General features: G+C 42.3%; 2 protein-coding genes across 5 annotated transcripts in view; both read left to right on the top strand.

Moving 5' to 3' along the window:
• The window catches only part of LOC134209409 (zwei Ig domain protein zig-8), a 969,833-nt gene extending 957,549 nt beyond the window's left edge, over positions 1-12,284 (top strand). For all 4 annotated transcript variants that reach the window (XM_062685397.1, XM_062685395.1, XM_062685396.1 and 1 more), the window contains one exon: positions 8,665-12,284. In XM_062685397.1, coding sequence (XP_062541381.1) covers positions 8,665-8,819 — 155 coding nt within the window. In that variant the 3' untranslated portion in view covers positions 8,820-12,284. The remainder of the gene's footprint in view (positions 1-8,664) is intronic.
• On the top strand, positions 11,981-16,112 carry LOC134209063 (uncharacterized). The gene is made up of 4 exons (XM_062685045.1): positions 11,981-12,009; positions 13,913-14,387; positions 14,433-15,288; positions 15,439-16,112. The coding sequence occupies exons 1-4, from the start codon at positions 11,981-11,983 to the stop codon at positions 16,110-16,112; spliced, it is 2,034 nt and encodes a 677-aa protein (XP_062541029.1).
• Positions 16,113-20,816: the final 4,704 nt, after the last annotated feature.

The raw sequence follows: 20,816 nt of genomic DNA, 5'->3' as shown, positions 1-20,816 counted from the left end.
CTACAATCCTACATGTATCGATAAGTATTCTATTCTACATGAAACATGCACCGAGTTGCACACATACTTTTTCCTAGCTCCAAAAGCATTCTTAAGTTTGCGTTGCGAAAAATCCCCTTTCAAATTTTAAGAAAATTCCTCTCCCCCACAACAATGTTACATCGAAAGAAATTTACTTTTCAGAGAACGCTCGTTCCACACCGAACACAATCCCTCTGTTATAAAGGAAGTAGCTGCAGCTAGTTTGCTGCATCCCGTCCCGTCTTTCTTACCAGACACTAGCGAACATTTAATCCTTTTCTTTACAATTCACTCACTCCGGAAGGGATTCCTTCCGCAAGCTCCAAACGTTTGCGTTCGATGATATTCGATGCAAAAAGTAAATCGAATATCTTCACACACGCTCAGCGGCTCTGTGTATGTTCGTTCGAATACAATCGACTTCGTTCGCCCTGGATTGGATACACCCCACACATGTGCTTCGAGGGCTGTATCCTGCTGATCCCGCACTGACTGTACTCGCTCACTCACTCGCCGGTTCCATTTTGATAGTCTGCCAAAGTGGATCAAATACGAACTTACAAACCGAACTATAGATGCGGAAAGATGCGGGCAGATGCCGACAGTCTGCGGGAATGTTTCAATTCATCCTGCATGTACAGTGTGCGTCGTAGAAATAGCAAAATTATGTAAGCATCATTCAGTTTTTAGTTGAGGCTTATTCGAACCGTTTATAAAATGTTTTTGAAATTTTCCAAAATTTAAATTATTTATAAATGAAGACTTGAAAACTTATTTTACTGACTAAAAATATCATGATTTTAATAAAGTCAAAAAGTAGCTGCAACATCGCGTACTGTTAAATGCATTAACCGACCGCATCCATTTTCGTTTCCTGAGTGAAATTTTCTGGTTGCTATTTCAATGCTTTTAGTCGGCAACACCGCTACAGTGCCACCAATCTAATGCACTTGCACACGCAATTTCAAATCCAAGCCATCAGATCGGAGAGAGCCTCTAAAAACGTATCATGCCACAAATTCCCCCACCTCCTAAGCAACGTTTCAGTTTTTTTTTCTCTGCACCAAAAAGCAATAAATATTTCCCGGTTGAGTCAACAATTGGGCCACAGTTCTGCTGCAGTGATTCGAAATAAATGTACCCGGTTTTCCCACAGTTCCGTTCCATCAAAGGAAATCCCTAATCTTCTGAGCTCATATTTTGCCCTCCGACTTGGAACAACATTCACCACCAGCACCATGAGGTGCCATGGAGCCCTGGCCATACCGAGGAAAGTGAAAATTCAATATGGAGAATCAAACATTCATGATAATCCGTTCGTCGTGGGAAATAAATATGATGCCAAAGGAGCTGGCTGCTGAGAACGAAAAAAAAAACGACCGCTTGCAACTAAAGACGCAAATAGAAAGTTGAAATAAAACTCTGTAACAGATCATCATTTTCACAGTCCACTGGGAGAGTTGACATATTTTTTGTTGCTTTCTACAACGAAACAAACAGAAAAGCAGCACACGAAGGTACACAGGACGGTAAGGGATCGTTGATTTTTCGGTCCGTTGTTGGCGCTGCCAAAAACTGCAACCAACGACAATTTTGGCTTAATACTGCTTGACAATTGGGGGTCGTGATTCGATCAACTGTTTCAATTTCGATTAGGTCCAAACGGACGACCGATTGCGATGTGGTTGGCTTTTGTTGCGAAACTGATGTTTGGACATTTGCCATGAATTGGTTGTGAACGTTACACGCGGAGCGTTGCAGTGAGGGGGAACGTGCATTACGATCGTAAAATTTGTGCAGTCAACGGTATCAATTTTTGGGAATGTTGTGATTTAAACTTATAGTTCACTGAATTCTATTAAAGGAGAAAACTTTCAGTAAATGCATCCAAAACCAAGAAAATGAACTTTACTGAAAAACTTTTAACTACTTGTCTACTTGAAAAGGTTCTAGAGAAAGTTTCAAAACTTAGTACAACTTTCAAAGAAAGCTTGAACGATATTATTGTTCATATAAAACGTTGGAAAGCAGACAACTGACAAGTTTTATAAAGATGTATGAAAAACCTCTACTAAAAGCAAAAAAAGGGCTTCTAAATATAACAAACAAAGTTCCCACAGGAAACTACAAAGGCTTTCTTACCAACTTTTTTTTAACTTCCACATGACAACCTTATAAGTTTTCTAGACATGAAAAGAAAGCTCTCACAAGAAGCTTGGAAAGCTTCCACAAGAAGCTTGGAAAGCTTCCACAAGAAGCTTGGAAAGCTTCCACAAGAAGCTTGGAAAGCTTCCACAAGAAGCTTGGAAAGCTTCCACAAGAAGCTTGGAAAGCTTCCACAAGAAGCTTGGAAAGCTTCCACAAGAAGCTTGGAAAGCTTCCACAAGAAGCTTGGAAAGCTCCCACAAGAAGCTTGGAAAGCTTCACAAGAAGCTGGAAAGCTTCCACAAGAAGCTTCTGGAAGCTTCCACACAGGCTTGGAAAGCTTCCACAAGAAGCTTGGAAAGCTTCCACAAGAAGCTTGAAAGCTTCACAAGAAGCTTGGAGCTTCCACAAGAAGCTTGGAAAGCTTCCACAAGAAGCTTGGAAAGCTCCACAAGAGCTAAGAGTTTGGAAAGCTTCCACAAGCAGTTTGAAAGGCTTCCACAGAAGCTTTGGAAAGCTTCCCACAAGAAGTTTGAAAGCCCACAGAAGCTTGGAAAGCTTCCCAAAGAAGCTTGGAAAGCTTCCCAAAGAAGCTTGGAAAGCTTCCCAAAGAAGCTTGGAAAGCTTCCCAAAGAAGCTTGAAAGCTTCCACAAAGCTTAAAAGATTCCACAAGAAGCTTAAAAAGCTTTCACAAGAAGCTTGGAAAGCTTCCACAAGAAGCTTGGAAAACTTCCACAAGAAGCTTGAAAGCTTCCACACAATGCTTGAAGCTTCCACAAGAAGCTTGAAAGCTTCCACAAGAAGCTTTGGAAAGCTTCCACAAGAAGCTTAGAAAGCCCACAAGAAGCTTGAAAGCCCACAAGAAGCTTGGAAAGCTTCCACAAGAAGCTTGGAAAGCTTCCACAAGAAGCTTGGAAAGCTTCCACAAGAAGCTTCTGGAAAGCTTCCACAAGAAGCTTGGAAAGCCCTACAAGAGCTTGGAAAGCTTCCACCAGAAGCTTGGAAAGCTTCCACAAGCAAAGCTTTCCACAAGTGGAAAGCTTCCACAAAAGCTTTGAAAGCTTCCACAAGAAGCTTCTGGAGCTTCCACAAGAAGCTTTGGAAAGCCCACAAGAAGCTTGGAAAGCTTCCACAAGAAGCTTGGAAAGCTTCCACAAGAAGCTTTGGAAAGCTCCACAAGAAGCTTGGAAAGCTTCCACAAGAAGTTTGGAAAGCTTCCAAGAAGCTGGAAAGCTCCAAGAAGCTTGGAAAGCTTCCACAGAAGCTTGAAAGCTTCCACAAGAAGCTTGGAAAGCTCCACAAGAAGCTTGAAAGCTCCACAAGAAGCTTGGAAAGCTTCCACAAGCAGAGCTTCCACGAGAAGCTTGGAAAGCTTCCACGAGAAGCTTGGAAAGCTTCCACGAGAAGCTTGGAAAGCTTCCACGAGAAGCTTGGAAAGCTTCCACGAGAAGCTTGGAAAGCTTCCACGAGCTTGGAAAGCTTCCACGAGAAGCTTGGAAAGCTTCCACGAGAAGCTTGGAAAGCTTCCACGAGAAGCTTGGAAAGCTTCCACGAGAAGCTTGGAAAGCTTCCACGAGAAGCTTGGAAAGCTTCCACGAGAAGCTTGGAAAGCTTCCACGAGAAGCTTGGAAAGCTTCCACGAGAAGCTTGGAAAGCCCACGAGAGCAAGCTTCCACGAGAAGCTTTGAAAGCTTTGGAAAGCCCACGAAGCTTCAAGCTTCCACGAGAAGCTTCAAGCTCCACGAGAAGCTTGGAAAGCTTCCACGAGAAGCTTGGAAAGCTTCCACGAGAAGCTTGGAAAGCTTCCACGAGAAGCTTGGAAAGCTTCCACGAGAAGCTTGGAAAGCTCCACGAGAGCTTTGGAAAGCCCACGAGAAGCTTCTGGAAAGCTTCCACGAGAAGCTTGGAAAGCCACCGCGAGAAGCTTGGGAAGCTTCCACGAGAGGCTTGGAAAGCTTCCACGAAAAGCTTTGGAAAGCTTCCACGAGAGCTTGGAAAGCGTCCCACGAGAAGCTTCTGGAAAGCTTCCACGAGAAGCTGGAAAGCTTCCACGAAGCTTGGAAAGCTTCCACGAGAAGCTTGGAAGCTTCCACGAGAAGCTTGGAAGCTTCCACGAGAAGCTTGGAAAGCTCCACGAGAGCTTGGAAAGCCCACGAGAAGCTTGGAAAGCTTCCACGAGAAGTTTCTGGAAAGCTCCACGAGAAGCTTCCACGAGAAGCGGAAAGCTTCCCACAAGAAGCTTGGAAAGCTTCCACAAGAAGCTTCTGAAAGCCCACAGAAGCTTGGAAAGCTTCCACAAGAAGCTGGAAGCTTCCAAGAAGCTTCTGGAAAGCTTCCACAAGAAGCTTGAAAGCTTCCATAAGAAGCGGAAAGCTTCCACAAGAAGCTTGGAAAGCTTCCACAGGAAAGCTCTCACAAGAAGCTGGAGCTTCCACAAGAAGCTTGGAAAGCTTCCACAAGAAGCTTGAAAGCTTCCACAAGAAGCTTCTGGAAAGCTTCCACAAGAAGCTTGGAAAGCTTCCACAAGAAGTTTGGAAAGCTTCCACAAGAAGCTTGAAAGCTTCCACAAGAAGCTTGGAAAGCTTCCACAAGAAGCTTGAAAGCTCCACAAGAGTTTGAAAGCCCACAAGAGCTTGGAAAGCCCACAAGAAGCTTGGAGCTTCCACAAGAAGCTTGGAAAGCTCCACAGAAGCAGGAAGCTTCCACAAGAAGCTGGAAAGCTTCCACAAGAAGCTTCTGGAAAGCTTCCCAAGAAGCTTGGAAAGCTTCCACAAGAAGCTTGGAAAGCTTCCACAAGAAGCTTCTGGAAAGCTTCCACAAGAAGCTTGGAAAGCTTCCACAAGAAGCTTGGAAAGCTCCACAAGAAGCTTGAAAGCTTCCACAAGAAGCTTCGGAAAGCTTCCACAACAAGCTTGGAAAGCTTCCACAAGAAGCTTGGAAAGCTTCCACAAGAAGCTTGGAAAGCTTCCACAAGAAGCTTGGCAAGCTTCCACAAGAAGCTTGGAAAGCTTCCACAAGAAGCTTGGAAAGCTTCCACAAGAAGCTTGGAAAGCTTCCACAAGAAGCTTGGAAAGCTCCCACAAGAAGCTTGGAAAGCTTCCACAAGAAGCTTGGAAAGCTTCCACAAGAAGCTTGGAAAGCTTCCACAAGAAGCTTGGAAAGCTTCCACAAGAAGCTTTGGAAAGCTTCCACAAGAAGCTTGGAAAGCTTCCACAAGAGTTTGGAAAGCCCACAAGAAGCTTCCACAAGAAGCTTGGAAAGCTTCCACAAGAAGCTTGGAAAGCTTCCAAGAAGCTTCTGGAGCTTCCACAGAAGCTTGGAAAGCTTCCACAAGAAGCTTGGAAAGCTTCCACAAGAAGCTTGGAAAGCTTCCACAAGAGTTTGAAAGCTTCCACAAGAAGCTTTGGTGCTTCCACAAGAAAGCTTTTGAGCTTCCCACAAGAAGCTTGGAAAGCTTCCCACAGAAGCTTCTGGAAAGCCTTAGAAGCTTGAAAGCTTCCCACAAGAGCTTGGAAAGCTTCACAAGAAGCTTCTGGAAAGCTTCCACAAGAAGCTTGAAAGCTTCCACAGCTTGGAAAGCTTCACAAGAAGCAAAGCTTCCACAAGAAGCTTGGAAAGCTTCCACAAGAGCTTGAAAGCTTCCACAAGAAGCTTGGAAAGCTTCCACAAGAAGCTTGGAAAGCTTCCACAAGAAGCTTGGAAAGCTTCCAAAGAAGTTTGGAAAGCCCACAAGAAGCTTGGAAAGCTCCACAAGAAGCTTGAAAGCTTCCATAAGAAGCTTGAAAGCTTCCACAAGAAGCTTGGAAAGCTTCCACAAGAGTTTGGAAAGCTTCCACAAGAAGCTTGGAAAGCTTCCAAGAAGCTTGGAAAGCTTCCACAAGAGCTTTGGAAAGCCCAAGAAGCTTGGAAAGCTTCCACAAGAAGCTTGAAAGCCCCACAAGAAGGTTGGAAAGCTTCTACAAGAAGCTTGGAAAGCTTCCACAAGAAGCTTGGAAAGCAGAAGCTTGGAAAGCTTCCGCCAGAAGGTTGGAAAGCTTCCACCAGAAGCTTGGAAAGCTTCCACAGAAGCTGTAGCTTCCCCCAGAAGCTTGGAAAGCTTCCTCCAGAAGCTTGGAAAGCTTCCTCCAGAAGCTTGGAAAGCTTCCCCCAGAAGCTTGGAAAGCTTCCTCCAGAAGCTTGGAAAGCTTCCTCCAGAAGCTTGGAAAGCTTCCCCCAGAAGCTTGGAAAGCTTCCACCAGAAGCTTGGAAAGCTTCCACCAGAAGCTTGGAAAGCTTCCACCAGAAGCTTGGAAAGCTTCCACCAGAAGCTTGGAAAGCTTCCACCAGAAGCTTGGAAAGCTTCCACCAGAAGCTTGGAAAGCTTCCACCAGAAGCTTGGAAAGCTTCCACCAGAAGCTTGGAAAGCTTCCACCAGAAGCTTGGAAAGCTTCCACCAGAAGCTTGGAAAGCTTCCACAAGAAGCTTGGAAAGCTTCCACAAGAAGCTTGGAAAGCTTCCACAAGAAGCTTGGAAAGCTTCCACAAGATGCTTGTTAGCTCTACTGCAGTTTCAGTGACCCATTTTAGACTGCCTGGTTCCTCAAGACCAGGCAGAGATATTTTTTACTAACAACAAGTTCCGCTTGATTTTGCTACCTTTTTCAATTGGATGATCCATAAACAAACATCCTGATTTCTACATTCATGAAATATGTATTTAAAATAGAAAATCATAGTTCAAACATATTGAAACAAACTCATCAAATTAATCCATTTCCGGATAATGGAACTAAGAAATGGAAGAACGCATGTAGTTATAGTGTAGAAAATATTCACTTAAACTTCACTTCACAAAGTAAATTACTTTTCCGATAGGGGAAATAATAAACGACAGGTAATAATAATAAAGAATTATTGTGCGTGCATTGATGACATCGCAATTTATTTCTGATGGAGTTATAAAACGAAGTATTTTCATGAAATTTTCGTCATTTTCGAGTTAAAATCTGTAACCGTCATATTCTCTATGTTATTATCGAAGAAGCTGTTTAATAGAAATGCTCGTTCAGGAAAACTTAAAAAAATATCAAGCCAGTTTGTAACCGATGGAAAATAACTGCATACGATAGTCCCTTTTTCCTTGACTCATAAACGGTCATGTTCAAGATGGGACAAGTAGGCTTAATATTTGTTTTATTTATATTTGTACTTTTCACCTTTTTGCCTTTCACGTACAACGAAGTTGTACCGAAAGGCTATCATTTCACTCCGAAAACGAACTTTTGATAGAAGCCTCTGAGACCCATAGTGTTATATACCAATCGACTCAGCTCGACAAACTGAGCACATGTCTGTCTGTCCGTGTGTATGTATGTGTGTGTATGTGTGTATGTGTGTGCACAAAAGCTATAAAAAACATTAGACTACTTTTCGTATAGTAATCCTTAACCGATTTTCTCGCAACAAGTTTTATTCGATAGAGGATAAAGCCTTGTTGATCACTATTGAATTTGATAATGATCGGTCGTTGCGTTTAAAAGTTATGAAGAAAATGGTGCATTGGACATTATAAACCCCATATAAGGTTGGTGTCTTAACTAAATGCGAGAAAGGCACCACCAACGCTAAGTGGATTAATCTGGGTTTTTCCTTCGTTAATAAAAGTTGAGCGGAAAACGCCTAGACCGTCACATACTTCACCCGCAAAAGGTCTCCAGAACAAAACCATTCAACTGTAAACAGCCTGAAGCCCGCACTATTTTGGCTAAAACTTCACAAAAATCACGCCACAAACACTCGCGCACTTTGCACAATCTCAAGCCTTACTTCTTACTGGTTCTTACGGAAGGGTGAAAAATACGCTGTCAAAAAGCACAGGACACAACCGACCTCGCTCAGAGCTTACTTCGATCTTTCAAGCCTGGAAAATATTTCCAAAAAGATTGAGAAGCTTCGAGAAGCAAGATTCAACAGAAACTTGCAAGACATAAAAAATGCTGTTCAAGTTTTAAACTATGCTATATTTGTATTCCAGGTTAAAATGGTAAAAAGAAAGCAAAAGCTTAACAAACTTGTAGTTCCAAAAGAAAGCATCCCGCAGAATCTTGAGGCTACCAGGAGGAATATGAAATGCTTCAAATAGAAATTTGATGGGAAGGAGCTTCTACCGCACGTTTAGTGGTTATTTAGAAGAACAAAAGCTTGACTGATTTCAACAGAAATTTGAAGAATACAGAAATTTTAAAGACTTTAATAAAAACACAGAACACCAAAACATGTATCGATGGCTACTTTAAAAGGCATCTCAATTATGTTTGAATAAAAAGCCAAAATTGTTTATAAAACTTTTTGCATTATGTAAAGTCGATAAATCTGATAATAAATTGTCTTTATATAAACCTATCGATAGCTTCTCTGTACCGTTTCAAATGAATTGCATTTATACAAACGCAATCCACAACAAATCGTCCACCGCTCGCATTAATCGAATCACTTTTCCAATTTATTTTCCCATTCCAGGTGACAACACGGCGGCGATATCGCGTCGGAAAACGAGCGGCGCCAGTGCCGCCATCGCAGTAACCACGCACCTGTCCACGCTGCTGCTGGACTGCCTCCGCGTGGTACCCGGAGTGATAGCATCCTTCCTGCTGACTACGCGGTATCAGGCCTGAACGGGGTGTACCCTCAATCGAGACCGCCACCATCGTCGACTGTCCACGGTTGTCGTCGACAAACCCATCATCCAGTGGACAGCGGCAACAGAAAAAGCCACAACCAAATCCTGTACAGTAGTTACACTGTCGTATGTAGTTAGTGTAAGTTTAGTGTAGGGAGGGAGGAATTCGAGCAATGTAAATCGAGCGAACGCCCAGAATTCGAATGAAAGCCCTTTAAACAAGCGAAGGGTGGTGGAAACATGCCGCTGCATGTTCTAACCGTTGTTCGGACAACTAAAACTAAGCGATGACAAACACAAAACCCGAACTTTGGAGGCGTTGTTGTAAACCTAAGGGAGAGAGCTACAACATTCGACAGAAAGTTTCATCCATGGCCAACCTCCGGGGACAGTTCCCACATTGATGCGGAAAATTTGTTCTCCAAACTGCTCGAGCGGTTACGGAAGAACCAGCAGGAGAAAAACTCGAATTGTGCATTATCTGCTCGGGTACAGATGCGGAAATTAAATTTGAAACTTGCACGTTTTTGAAATGGACAAATTTATAGGAGGTGGTCGATCGTTGAAAGTCAAAAAATGTTTTCAATTATGTAACATTCATTTGAGCAATCGGGTTGTTGCACTATCTGGAAAAGGATAATTTAGTCAAGTTGTCTTGTTCACAACTTTCACAATGACTGACTGTGTAACAACAAAGGTGTTAGACTAGAATAACAAAACTCCGCAGATATAGTAAACAGAGGTCACAACATGTAGAACCGAATTCAATAGAAGTGACACAAAAAGGAACCATTTATCATTAACCACAACATCATTGTCCTGTTAAAAAAAATACACCACAATGAAAAACTTTGAACGAATCGAAATTAATAGCTGTGAAGTTTAGAAGGTTTACTCCTCTGCAAATTAAATGTGAATGATCCGACTGAGTGATCAAAAAACGACAACAGCAATCGACCGAGTAAATCAATTTCGAGCTTAAATTATTCAAGTCCATTGAAACGAAGTTCAGCAGAAGTAAAAGCGAACGAACAGTGACGCGCCCGTTGGACCTTGATTAATCATCTGCAGTATGACAAAAATTAAAAACGTGTAAATAAAGTTTAATTTCGTGCAACGTAGTGAAAAAAACAAAAACACAATTGGGAACATACACCCAGGAGCACACATCCGTGATGCGTTGGAAAAATCATAAAATTTATTCTCCAATCGACGAGGTAAACCATTCATTTCGAGTACAAAAAGAAACTGGAAGCGGAGCATTTTTGTTGCATCGGAAGGCGAATGGAATTGTAATTAACCATTCTCTGTTCGTAACGATGAACGTGAAAAGATCGCTTGCACGGGGAAAAACCCGTTCATGGCAACCGACATGTCGTAACGTAATGAAATAAATAATTTCGAATGAATTGAAACTCTTACAAATGGCTTACACTTCGGAATTATCAATGGTTTATGGAATTGCATTCGGTGCTTTTCATTTGGGGATGTTATTTATTTTTCACCGGTTGAATTGTTCGCTGCTGAATGGCTCAGTAGTATCTTTATAACTTTTTTCCACAGAATAATTACAATGTTTATTTATCGTAGAACAGAAAAAAATATTGATGTGAATGAGAAATCAAATATCAGAATACAGTAGCATTACGAACAAGTGGATATGTTGAGAGTCATTACAACGAATTGTGACTTCGAAGCACGGCAACAAGCTTCAGGATTCTAAAGCCAACAAGCAAAGAAGTAATGGAATGATTTAAAACAAAGTATTTCATTGAACTGGAAAGCTAAACATATTTTTCGGCGATTAGCGAAACTGCTGCTTTATTTTTTGACATACATTAACTTTGATTTTATGATTATGAGACCTTTCTTCCGAAATTGCTAATACAGACCTTTCTTATGTGATTGTTTTCATTATCTTCCGTAATACACGAGAAAAGCATCATAACTGCTAGGTGGATTATTCTGATTTTTTAGTGCCTCGTGGCTATTAAAGCAAATAAATTACTCCTTATTTTTTAAATCTAGGCAGTTTAATGAGGCCATTCCATTTATTTTCTTCTTTTTTCGATTCTAAAGATATCTTCTACGATTTACTCCGAGTTAGCATATTCTGTCAACAAAACATCCACGCTTTCCTTTCTTACTGCTTTCAAATGTGCTATAATTATATAAGTGTCTGTTTCTTTTTAAACAAATTATAAAAATCAGACGAAGGATACACACGATTTACGTCCCAAACTATATCACATTCAAACACGCAGTAATTTATTTCTGTTACAAAAAATAAAAACAAATAACTTTGCGAATAAACTATTGAATAAGCAAATAGATATTCAAACAAGCATACTTTTGAATGATATGGAAATGCTAATATCATCTTCCAAACCTGGACGATATTAGCATTTCCATATCATTGTAAATCGTTTAACTTCACGTAGAAGTAACACACACGAAATCATTAATTTAAGCATACTTTTACCGCTTAGTATGAATGGTTTTTCCAATGCTGTTTGAGAATTTTACTTAAAAAGATTATTTGTAAGAGTTTCAAAGCTAAAATAATTGAATTACACTTGAACTGTATATAAATTATCTGATTTGATTTAAGTTGCTTCCCATTTATCCAAAATCCATAATAATGTCGATATATTTGAAAAGAGCATTATTTTTACAGTCAATCATTAGCAAAATTGTACAAAGATATTTATAAAGTCTCAAAATGTATAAAAGCGTTTTCTGTTAACTAAAAAATCGAAAACCTTGTTACTAAAACCCAAAACATCACAAAACTCAATTAACGATTGAAACCAAAAAACAAAAATAAAAGTCGGATCAAGTCGATAAAAAATCAATACCGTTAACAATGGTGTTTGTACTATAGATAAGAAGTCTAATTACTCTAAAAAAATACAAGCAAATGTGGCAACACCGTAGTTTTAACGAGAACCAGGCTCGAGATTGCCCCGACCAGAGGGGCACCAAGCAGATGAAATTTATGCGCGTCAGATAGACTTAGTAGAGGAATGAAACCTAAATGAAAAACCCGTAGTTAAACTATATAATCCTGAAAGGAATAAAAGCAAGTGAATTTAAAAAGCAGACCTAGATTCAAATTGATTGACTACAAAGAGAGATGAGTATAAAAGCACGCGGATGGATGACTGTGGAATCGCCGACCAAAGGTAGCGAAAGGGGTTTGTTTGGCCATTAAGTTTCAACAAATGCATTGTTGGGTGATGAATAAAAACGCTGTAAGAGAAAACATAAAAATGGTGAGGAGTGACTATCACCTTTAAATTTAATGTAGAACAAAATTACAGTAAAAGAAATGTGACGAGAACATCTTTGGATGAGACTCGATTGAAGAAAATTGAGCACGACGTCTAATAGAAAATGCGAGTGAAAAGTGAAGAGTCAAAGAATGAGTAAATAAAAATTTCTTTTCGTACAAAATTAATAAAAAAAAAAGTTTGAATTTCTTTCATCGAACATTATTGATGACCCGTCCAGTTCAGGCTCCGAAAATCGCATTTCACAACAAAATACAATTCCAATTGATTACTGCGAAAATAATGGCCATCGCTACCAAAGAAAATACCTTTTCCATCGCTTTCACAGTAATCCCTCTCCCCGTTTGATAATTCCAAAAGCTCTGCTGGGGTGACCAATTGTGCTGTTCATAGGCTATGTAAACTCATGCTTTGACATATCCTACATAATTCATAGTCTTTATTCTGCATAATTTCACATTTGGTGTTCTCAACCCACGTGGGTAGCGTGGTTCACAAATAGCCCCCAACGCGCTGCGGTTCCATGTTGACAAATAGTTACATTACACCGGTCGGAGTGCAGCGGCGCCAGGTTATTTTGTTTGAAGTACGCCAAAGTTGCAAATTGGATGCAACATACCCTTGCGCAAATGTTAATTTCAGCTTTCTGTTTTCCCAACGTGGTATCGGCACGGCCCCCGGCAACCGCTGTGCATATTTACTGTCCATTTCGTAAATGATTAAATGTACACTAATTAAACGAATGTGGCCAGAATCGCGGAACCGGGCCGGACAGATCACGGATGACCTTCGTCGCTTACATTTGCAGCTGGGGATGAATACATTGCGGCCAAAGATGAGGGATTTACCCAATACTTTTGAATTATTTTTATCCTAAAGAATGCAAAAGTGAAAATGAAGAACTAGGGTAATCAACATGATTTGGAACGCTACACATTTTGGACCCTCCTGGCGACATTTTCTTGATTTATGAACTAAAATCAATGCCGCTGCTAATTTCCCCACTGGCTTCAGGAAAATGGTATAATTCTGCTTTTTATAAAACCTTCCACAGATTCGTGAACCACCATCAACGCCTTCCGTTTCATCATGCACTCGGCCAGCTTCTTCTCTGGTTTCGACATTTTGTCACAGTCACCCCTAGTAACATTTTGGGTCTATGCTGGTTTTATAACACTCTTGCAGAGTAAATTACGGTCTTCAAGAGCGTTATAAAACTTAAAATGTTACTTGGGACTTCACTTCTTCACTGTTCTCACTGATCGGAACGGGACGTGAAATCGGTAATGGACTCCTTCCGCTTAGCTTTAGCTTAGCTTTAGCTTAGCTTTAGCTTAGCTTTAGCTTAGCTTTAGCTTAGCTTTAGCTTAGCTTTAGCTTAGCTTTAGCTTAGCTTTAGCTTAGCTTTAGCTTAGCTTTAGCTTAGCTTTAGCTTAGCTTTTAGCTTAGCTTTTAGCTTAGCTTTAGTTAGCTTAGCTTAGCTTTTAGCTTAGCTAGCCAGCTTTAGCCAGCTAGCTTAGCTTAGCCAGCTTAGTTTAGCTTTTAGCTTAGCTTTTAGCTTAGCTTAGCTTTAGCTTTAGCTTGGCTTTAGCTTAGCTTTAGCTTAGCTTTTAGCTTAGCTTTTAGCTAGCTTTTAGCTTAGCTTTAGCTTAGTTTTAGCTTAGCTTTAGCTTAAATTTATTAGCTTTTAGCTTTTAGCTTAGCTTTTAGCTTAGCTTTAGCTTAGTTTAGCTTAGCTTAGCTAGCTGAATAGCCCCACTGTTAGTTAGCTCCAAGTGTCTCCTGTCTGTTTTAGTTACCTGTCCACTCCCACCCACCTGTTCCCCACCCACCCTGTTCCCCAGTCCACCCCACTCCCTGTTCCACCCCAGTTCCCCAGTTCCCCCACCACCCTGTTCCTGTTCCCACCTGTTCCCTGTTCCAGCCCCACCAGCCTCTGTTCCACCCTGTTCCACCTCACCCCACCTGTTCCCACCCCAGTTCAGCCCACCTGTTCCCACCCCACCCCACTCTGTTCCTGTTCCCAGTTCCCCACCTGTCTCACCCCCTGTGCTCCCAGCCCCAGCCCCCTGTTCCCTGTCCACCCTCTGTTCCCACCCCTCCACCCCACCCCACCCCAGTTCACCCCACTGTTCCTCCCACCCTGTTCCCACCTACTCCACCCCACCTGTTCCCCAGCCCACCCCCCACTCCAGCCTCCATCTGTTCCACCACCCCTGTTCCCAGCCCTGTTCCACCCTGTCCCACCTGTTCCACCTGCCCCCACCTCTGTTCCCCAGCCCACCTGTCTCCTTCCTGTTCCTGTCTGACCCCAGCCTGCCACCCAAATCTGTCTGTCCTGTCTGTTCCTGTTCAGCCCTGTTCCACCACCCACCACCCCACCCCCACCCCTGTTCACCCCACCTGGCCTCACCCCACCTGTCCCACCCCTGTTCCCAGCCCCAGCTCCAGCCCACCTCACTCCTGTTCAGCCTGACCTGCCCCTGTTCAGCCCCAGCTGTTCTGCCCCACCCCACCAGCCCCCTGTTCTGCCCTGTTCCACCCTCCTGTTCCCCTGTTCCACCCACCAGCCCCACTCCCACCCCACTCCCACCTCACCACCACCCCCACCTGTTCCCACTGTTCCTGTTCCCCTGTTCCCCACCCTGTTCCTGTTCCACCCACCTCACCAGCCCTGTTCACCCTGTTCCCACTCCCAGCCCTGTCTGTTCAGCCCAGTTCCCCACCCCTGTTCCCACCCCACCTGTTCCACCCCACCACCTGTCTGTTCCCCACCCCCACCTGTTCCTGTTCCCCCACCAGCTCCCAGCCCCACCTCAGCTCCCCCAGCCCTGTTCACCCCTGTTCCACCTGTTCACCTGTTCCCAGCCCTGTTCCAGCCTGTTCACCCACCCCACCCCAGCCCCTGTTCCACCTGTTCCACCCCTGTTCCCCAGCTCCTGTTCCACCACCCACCCCTGTTCTGTTCCCCACCTCAGCCCCAGCCTCACCCCAGTTCCCACCTGTTCCACCCCTGTTCCCCAGCTCCTGTTCCACCAGCCCCCACCTCTGTTCCACTGCCCCACCCAGCCCTGTTCCCCCCTGTTCCTCCAGTCTCCCCACCCCTGTTCCCAGCTCCCTGTTCCACTCCCACCTCAGCCCCCTGCTCCACCCCACCACCCCAGCCCACCTGTTCCCTGTTCAGCCCCCACCAGCCCCAGCCCTGAACCCAAATTCCCCAGCTCCACCTGCCCCAGCCTCAGCTCCCAGCTCCAGCTCCCACTCCTGTTCCCTGTCTGTTCCAGCTCCCACCCCACCCCTGTCTGTTCCCACCTGTTCCAGCTCCCAGCCTCCCACCCCAGCTGTGCCCTGCTCCCACTCCAGCCTGTTCCCAGCCCCCAGCTCCTCACCTGTTCCTGTTCTGTTCCCACCCACCACCTGTTCCTGTTCCACCTCCACCTGTTCCTGTTCCACCTGTTCCCCAGCTCCCTGTTCCCACCCTGTTCCAGCCCCCACCTCAGCTCCCTGAAATTCAGCCCCCACTCCTGTTCCCAGCTCCCAGCTCCCACCCACCCCTGTTCTGTTCCCACCTGTTCACCTGTTCCCCACTCCTGTTCCCAGCCCCTGTTCCAGCTCCTCCCCAGCCTCCAGCCCCACCCCTCTGGCCTGTTCCACAGCTCCCACCCCTGTTCAGCCCCACCTCAGCCTCACTCCCACTCAGCCCTGTTCAGCCCCCAGCCCACCCCACCAGCCCCCACCCAGCTCCTGTACCCCAGCTCACCCCAGCCCCACCTGTTCCACTCCCCAGCCTCCACCCCAGCCTCACCCCAGCCCTGTTCTGTTCAGCCCCACCCCAGCCCCAGCCTCCCCTCACCCCTGCTCAGCCCCACCAGCCTCCCCACTCCAGCCTGTTCACCTCACTCCAGCCTCAGCCTCAGCCTCAGCCTCACCCCAGCCTCACTTCAGCCTCCACCAGCACCAGCCAGCTTAGCCTTAGCTTACTAGCTTTAGCTTAGCTTAGCTCAGCCTGTTTAGCTTAGCTTTAGCTTTGCTTAGCTTTAGCTTAGCTTTAGCTTAAGCTTAGCTTTAGCTTAGCTTTAGCTTAGCTTTAGCTTAGCTTTAGCTTAGCTTTAGCTTAGCTTTAGCTTAGCTTTAGCTTAGCTTTAGCTTAGCTTTAGCTTAGCTTTAGAAATGTTAATATGTAGTATCAATATGGTTGAGATTTTCTACAATTTGAAGATTGCATCAGCTAGCTATATTGTCTAACTAATGCATTAGGTAAAGATACCCGTGAAAATCGTTACAGCTTACGTTACAGACATTAAACCAGTTTTTTCTTAGCTAGGGCCTATGGCCCTTCCCCTATATCGACTCACGTGTAGAGTCAACTGCAGCACTTCAACTTTCAGAAAGTACATCAGTAAGACGGATTTCTGTTTGAAATGGACAAGATTCAATTTGTTCCGATAATTTCTAACTCCTGGACACTGGATCATCGTGGTGGCGATGAATGTGTAGGTTTTTAAAAGCATCAGTAGTTTGTAAAATGTCTAGCATGGAATGAATTGTTTGGTGCATCAACATCTTTTGATTCTTTTTCAATTTTTTGGAAAATTATTTGTAGCTCCATTCGGTTTAAACATAATAGGTTGCACATTTTGTGTATTCCTAGAACCGTTCTCTTATGCTTCAGAAAATTGCCTCTCATTTACGCAAATCACGAAAATTGCTTAAAATTGTCGCAAAACTTTGATTGGAGCTATTCCTTTCAAGCTTTGTTCCTTATTGATGAGACTTTTTGCAGGTGACAATTTGCGTCACAACGTGGACAAACAAATCAGATTCTTGTTCATACATTGAAAGTCAACAGCTAGTTGAATTTGAGAAGGCAACACAAGATGGTTACAACATTTCTTTCTATTTGGTACAGTGCGCGTGACTGGTGTTTGACCACAGCTGCAAAAATTCGCCAGTTTTGTTCGGATGAAGGATTGGGTGGTAACTGTTTCTGGCTGCTCAATGTTATGTTGATGCTAGGAGGTAGAATTGTGGAAACAAAATCTTTCGCGTTAAATAAATTTTCTTTACATATATTTGCCACGACACAGGAATTGAGAATGCAACTACAACGAAGTGGAAAGCGGCGCGCATTATTCGTTATTTCACCAATTGCTTGTTCCTTTGCCAAGGGATCACTTTCTTGCTACAATTGGATCATTCCCTCCGTAACGGGAGTGATGACTTCACCGTGATTGTGTGGGAAGTGATGAAGTTTTCCGCTTGGATAGTCGCAGCTTTGAAGGTGCTGATGAACGCCCTGCTTCAAGATTCGATCATAGCAGTAAGCAATTTCATTACTAGCAACTATGTTCACTCTGGCGACAAGCGCTACAACGTGTTTGAACAGTGCAAATTCAATCGATACGCGTGTGCGATGATGAGGCTTGCAATCGGTTTGATAGTAGTTGATGTCATGTTCCTCTCGGTGCCGAACTCTGGTACGGAAAGGGCACTCGGGTTACCACCTCAATTTAAAGGCAGCGGTGCAACAGCATCGCACATACTTCATTGTTTTGCAGTGAGCCTCATACCGGTCGGGATTTATCCCAGATTCCTGTCTAACTTGGTTACTATTACCACACTGTTGCTGGGAATGCGAGCAAAACTCAGAATATTAGGCCTTCACTATGAACAACTGTTGGATCAACCGAATTCGGACGCGAAGAACTACTTCGAACACATGAACCAGGCGGTAAGAGAAGCTTTGGATCAGCACTTTGAATATTGGAGGTAGTCGTTTTTTATCGGTGTGGCATGTTAACACCAGTTACATTATACTATTTCAGACACATGAATATTTTGAAGGATTTGACTGCAAAGACATTTGTTCCGGTCCATTATTTCTCAATTTTCAGTATTGGTGCATTTTTCTACGTTGTTAAGAATACCGGATTCACCATGTTTGCGGTGGCGATTACAACTGGATCTACATTTTTGTTGGTGGAATACTATTTGCTCTGTCTTTCGGTTGACACACTTCAGGACGAAGTAAGTGAAGCAGCTTTTCTTTTCAACTAATAATTCCTTCCTCCCTTTATGCAGGCTGACACAATTTGCAACGTTATTTTTGAACTTTGCTCCAAAATGCCACACAGCCGAACGTATCACTCAGAGTACGTTCAAATGAGATCGACTTTGTTAATCATTTGGATAAACACGCGCTCTATGGTAGCGATAGACTGCTTTGGATTGCTTGAAATATCGACTGTTGCATTCGTTGCATTAGTCGACAATGCCTACGCCGTATTGACCTTCTTGATTGGCATGGATTAATCGTGAACATTGATTTATGATGTATGACGAACTTGAAGCGCTTAAATGTTCTTCAACTTTGTCTAACAGGACTTTGCTGTAAATATGCAAACTGGGCGTGAGAAGAAAAATTACATTTTTGTTAGATTTTACTCTTCAGTCTCAGATAGTATATTATGAAAGGAATTAGGCTTCTGAAAAGCTATGGACAATTGAGTTTAATGACATGTGAAAATTACATTGCCTCAAACTAGAACTACGATACTTAATGTTAGAGCTGACATAGCAGTCGGCGACCCAAACACTATAAATAACCCTAGCAACTAAGCAAGTTCATGACAACCATGATAAAAGCAATGTTTTGACAAACAATGATTCATTCTGTATTGTACTCTCAAATAAATAAGAACTATAATAGTCAATATTCGAGTTTGATTTAATGTGAGAAGTACAACATTTGGCGACGAAGATATTAAGATCTCGGCGCTCAAGATAAAGAACTGGTATTTTTAAGCACTGGCACCACCTGGCAAAAACAGCTAATCCGGCAACGAACTAATGTGCACGGTGTGTTTGTCCGAAGAGGCTTATTTTCAAAAAATCAGTATCTCTAAAACACTCACTACACGAAAGTATAGGTTTTCCTCTTTCACGTAGGTGCATTTTTAAAATGTTCTATCGGGGGTCAATTTTCCATACATTTTAAGGGGGTTAAATCGGCGATTTATGTGGAGTTTGCACCAATAATAGTGAAAAAAATAAAAATTGTTCCAGATCCCCCGATAGAACATTTTAGTTTACCCACTATATGAAAGAGGAGAGCATATACTTTCACGTGGTGGGTGTTTCAGAGATACTGATTTTTGAAAAATAATATTTCCCCATAGACACACCGTGTATGCAGCAGATCATTCGGCATGAACCAACATGATCGATGAAAACAAAACTAATCACTTGTCATAAGACGAGTTTGTACAATCCCATATAATTCCACCTAAGGGTATGCGATGACACACAGCAAAAAATAATTAAATTTACATGGCCTGTAAATTAGAAATAATGTAATAATAAATTGATTGAATCAATAATTTGATTGAAAATTAAGTAGTTTTTTATAATTGCTGTAATAATGAACTGATTGAAATTTATTGCGATTGAAAATTGAGTGTATTTTAATGCACATAATTAGAGCATCGAAAAACACATAATTTTAAATTTTATTCCACATGATTTTACAGTACAGTGTATTTTTCAACAGCTACTTTAAAAATAAATATATATTCGTTGAATCATCAATCAATATTAATTTAATTTTCAATCATCGTGTAAAATTACAGCAACATAAGAAAAAATGGAGCATACCGCAATAGCACTTCAGTTTTTCTCATTCAATGCGGTGGTGCATCATTTTTTTGTTACGACATGTTTAACTTTGCAAAGTTAAAGTGATTGGAAAACGCAATTCCGGAGTGTGGTATATTGTGCAAATCTTTGGATTTATTCGAAAGGTATCTGCGTCAGCGATAATTCAATTTGAAGTTTCGACGTGTTTTCCGCTGTTCGTTTTTATCTTGTGATTCGTTGGAACAAAGTGTTAAGTCAGTGGCAGGACATATGACGAAACACTTGAGTTCTAGACACCAAATATTCTGCCTATTCTGATTCGTCGAAATTTGAAATGAGAGGCTGATACCCTGATAAACTGGCATTATTAAGAAATGAACTGTGTAATTGCATGTATTGAATTAAAAATAAATTTATAGAACTCGATTCAAACTGTTTTATTAACTCATACGATTCCATTCAAGCTAATTGGTTAGGAAAACAGACTATTTCGAAGAAAATTTTCGTTTGAGGAAGAAAAAACATTATATAAATTTATGATACCTTCATATCACATATTAATATTCCAGACCAATACTTGAAAACGGCATAACAGCCAAAATGTTATGATATCAGTTCTGCGTTTATGTATATGGAATGATCACTGTTACGCCCTTTTCTAATTTTTGCCTAAATCGACCATTTGAATCCCTAGATTTTTTTCTGCAGAAAGCCCCAAATATTCAAAGGAAAAATACAGCAAACGTAATATAAAATTAAATCATTGTTTAAATTTACACGATCGTGTAAAATTAAACGATTACAAAGATTCAATTGAAACTACATGTCATGTAATTTCACATGGCTACATTTTCAATCCGTGTAAATTTCATATCTGACTCATTTTTGCGTTTATTTTCATGCTCCAAATATGTGCATGAAAATAAACGTAAAATTACAGGAAAATTAATACTGTGCACACTTTTTCCTAACGAAACGAAACGAAACGAAATTTGAAATGTCTATGTTGATTCGGATCGAAACGAAACGAAATATAGATTTACTTTCGAGACTTCGAAGATTCA

Source organism: Armigeres subalbatus, chromosome 2 (assembly GCF_024139115.2).
Source record: "Armigeres subalbatus isolate Guangzhou_Male chromosome 2, GZ_Asu_2, whole genome shotgun sequence".
Taxonomy (NCBI): Eukaryota; Metazoa; Arthropoda; class Insecta; order Diptera; family Culicidae; genus Armigeres; species Armigeres subalbatus.
This window is presented reverse-complemented; position numbering and strand designations above follow the sequence as displayed.

Bases quoted from the DNA above. Each gene is read 5' to 3' on its own strand.
- LOC134209063 (XM_062685045.1), top strand. From the start codon at position 11,981: ATGGATGACTGTGGAATCGCCGACCAAAG. The intron at 14,388-14,432 runs GTTCCCCAGCCC...GTCTGACCCCAG, and splicing joins TTCCACCTGCCCCCACCTCT to CCTGCCACCCAAATCTGTCT. The intron at 15,289-15,438 runs GTTCCCTGTTCA...CACCTGTTCCAG, and splicing joins CCCACCACCCCAGCCCACCT to CTCCCAGCCTCCCACCCCAG.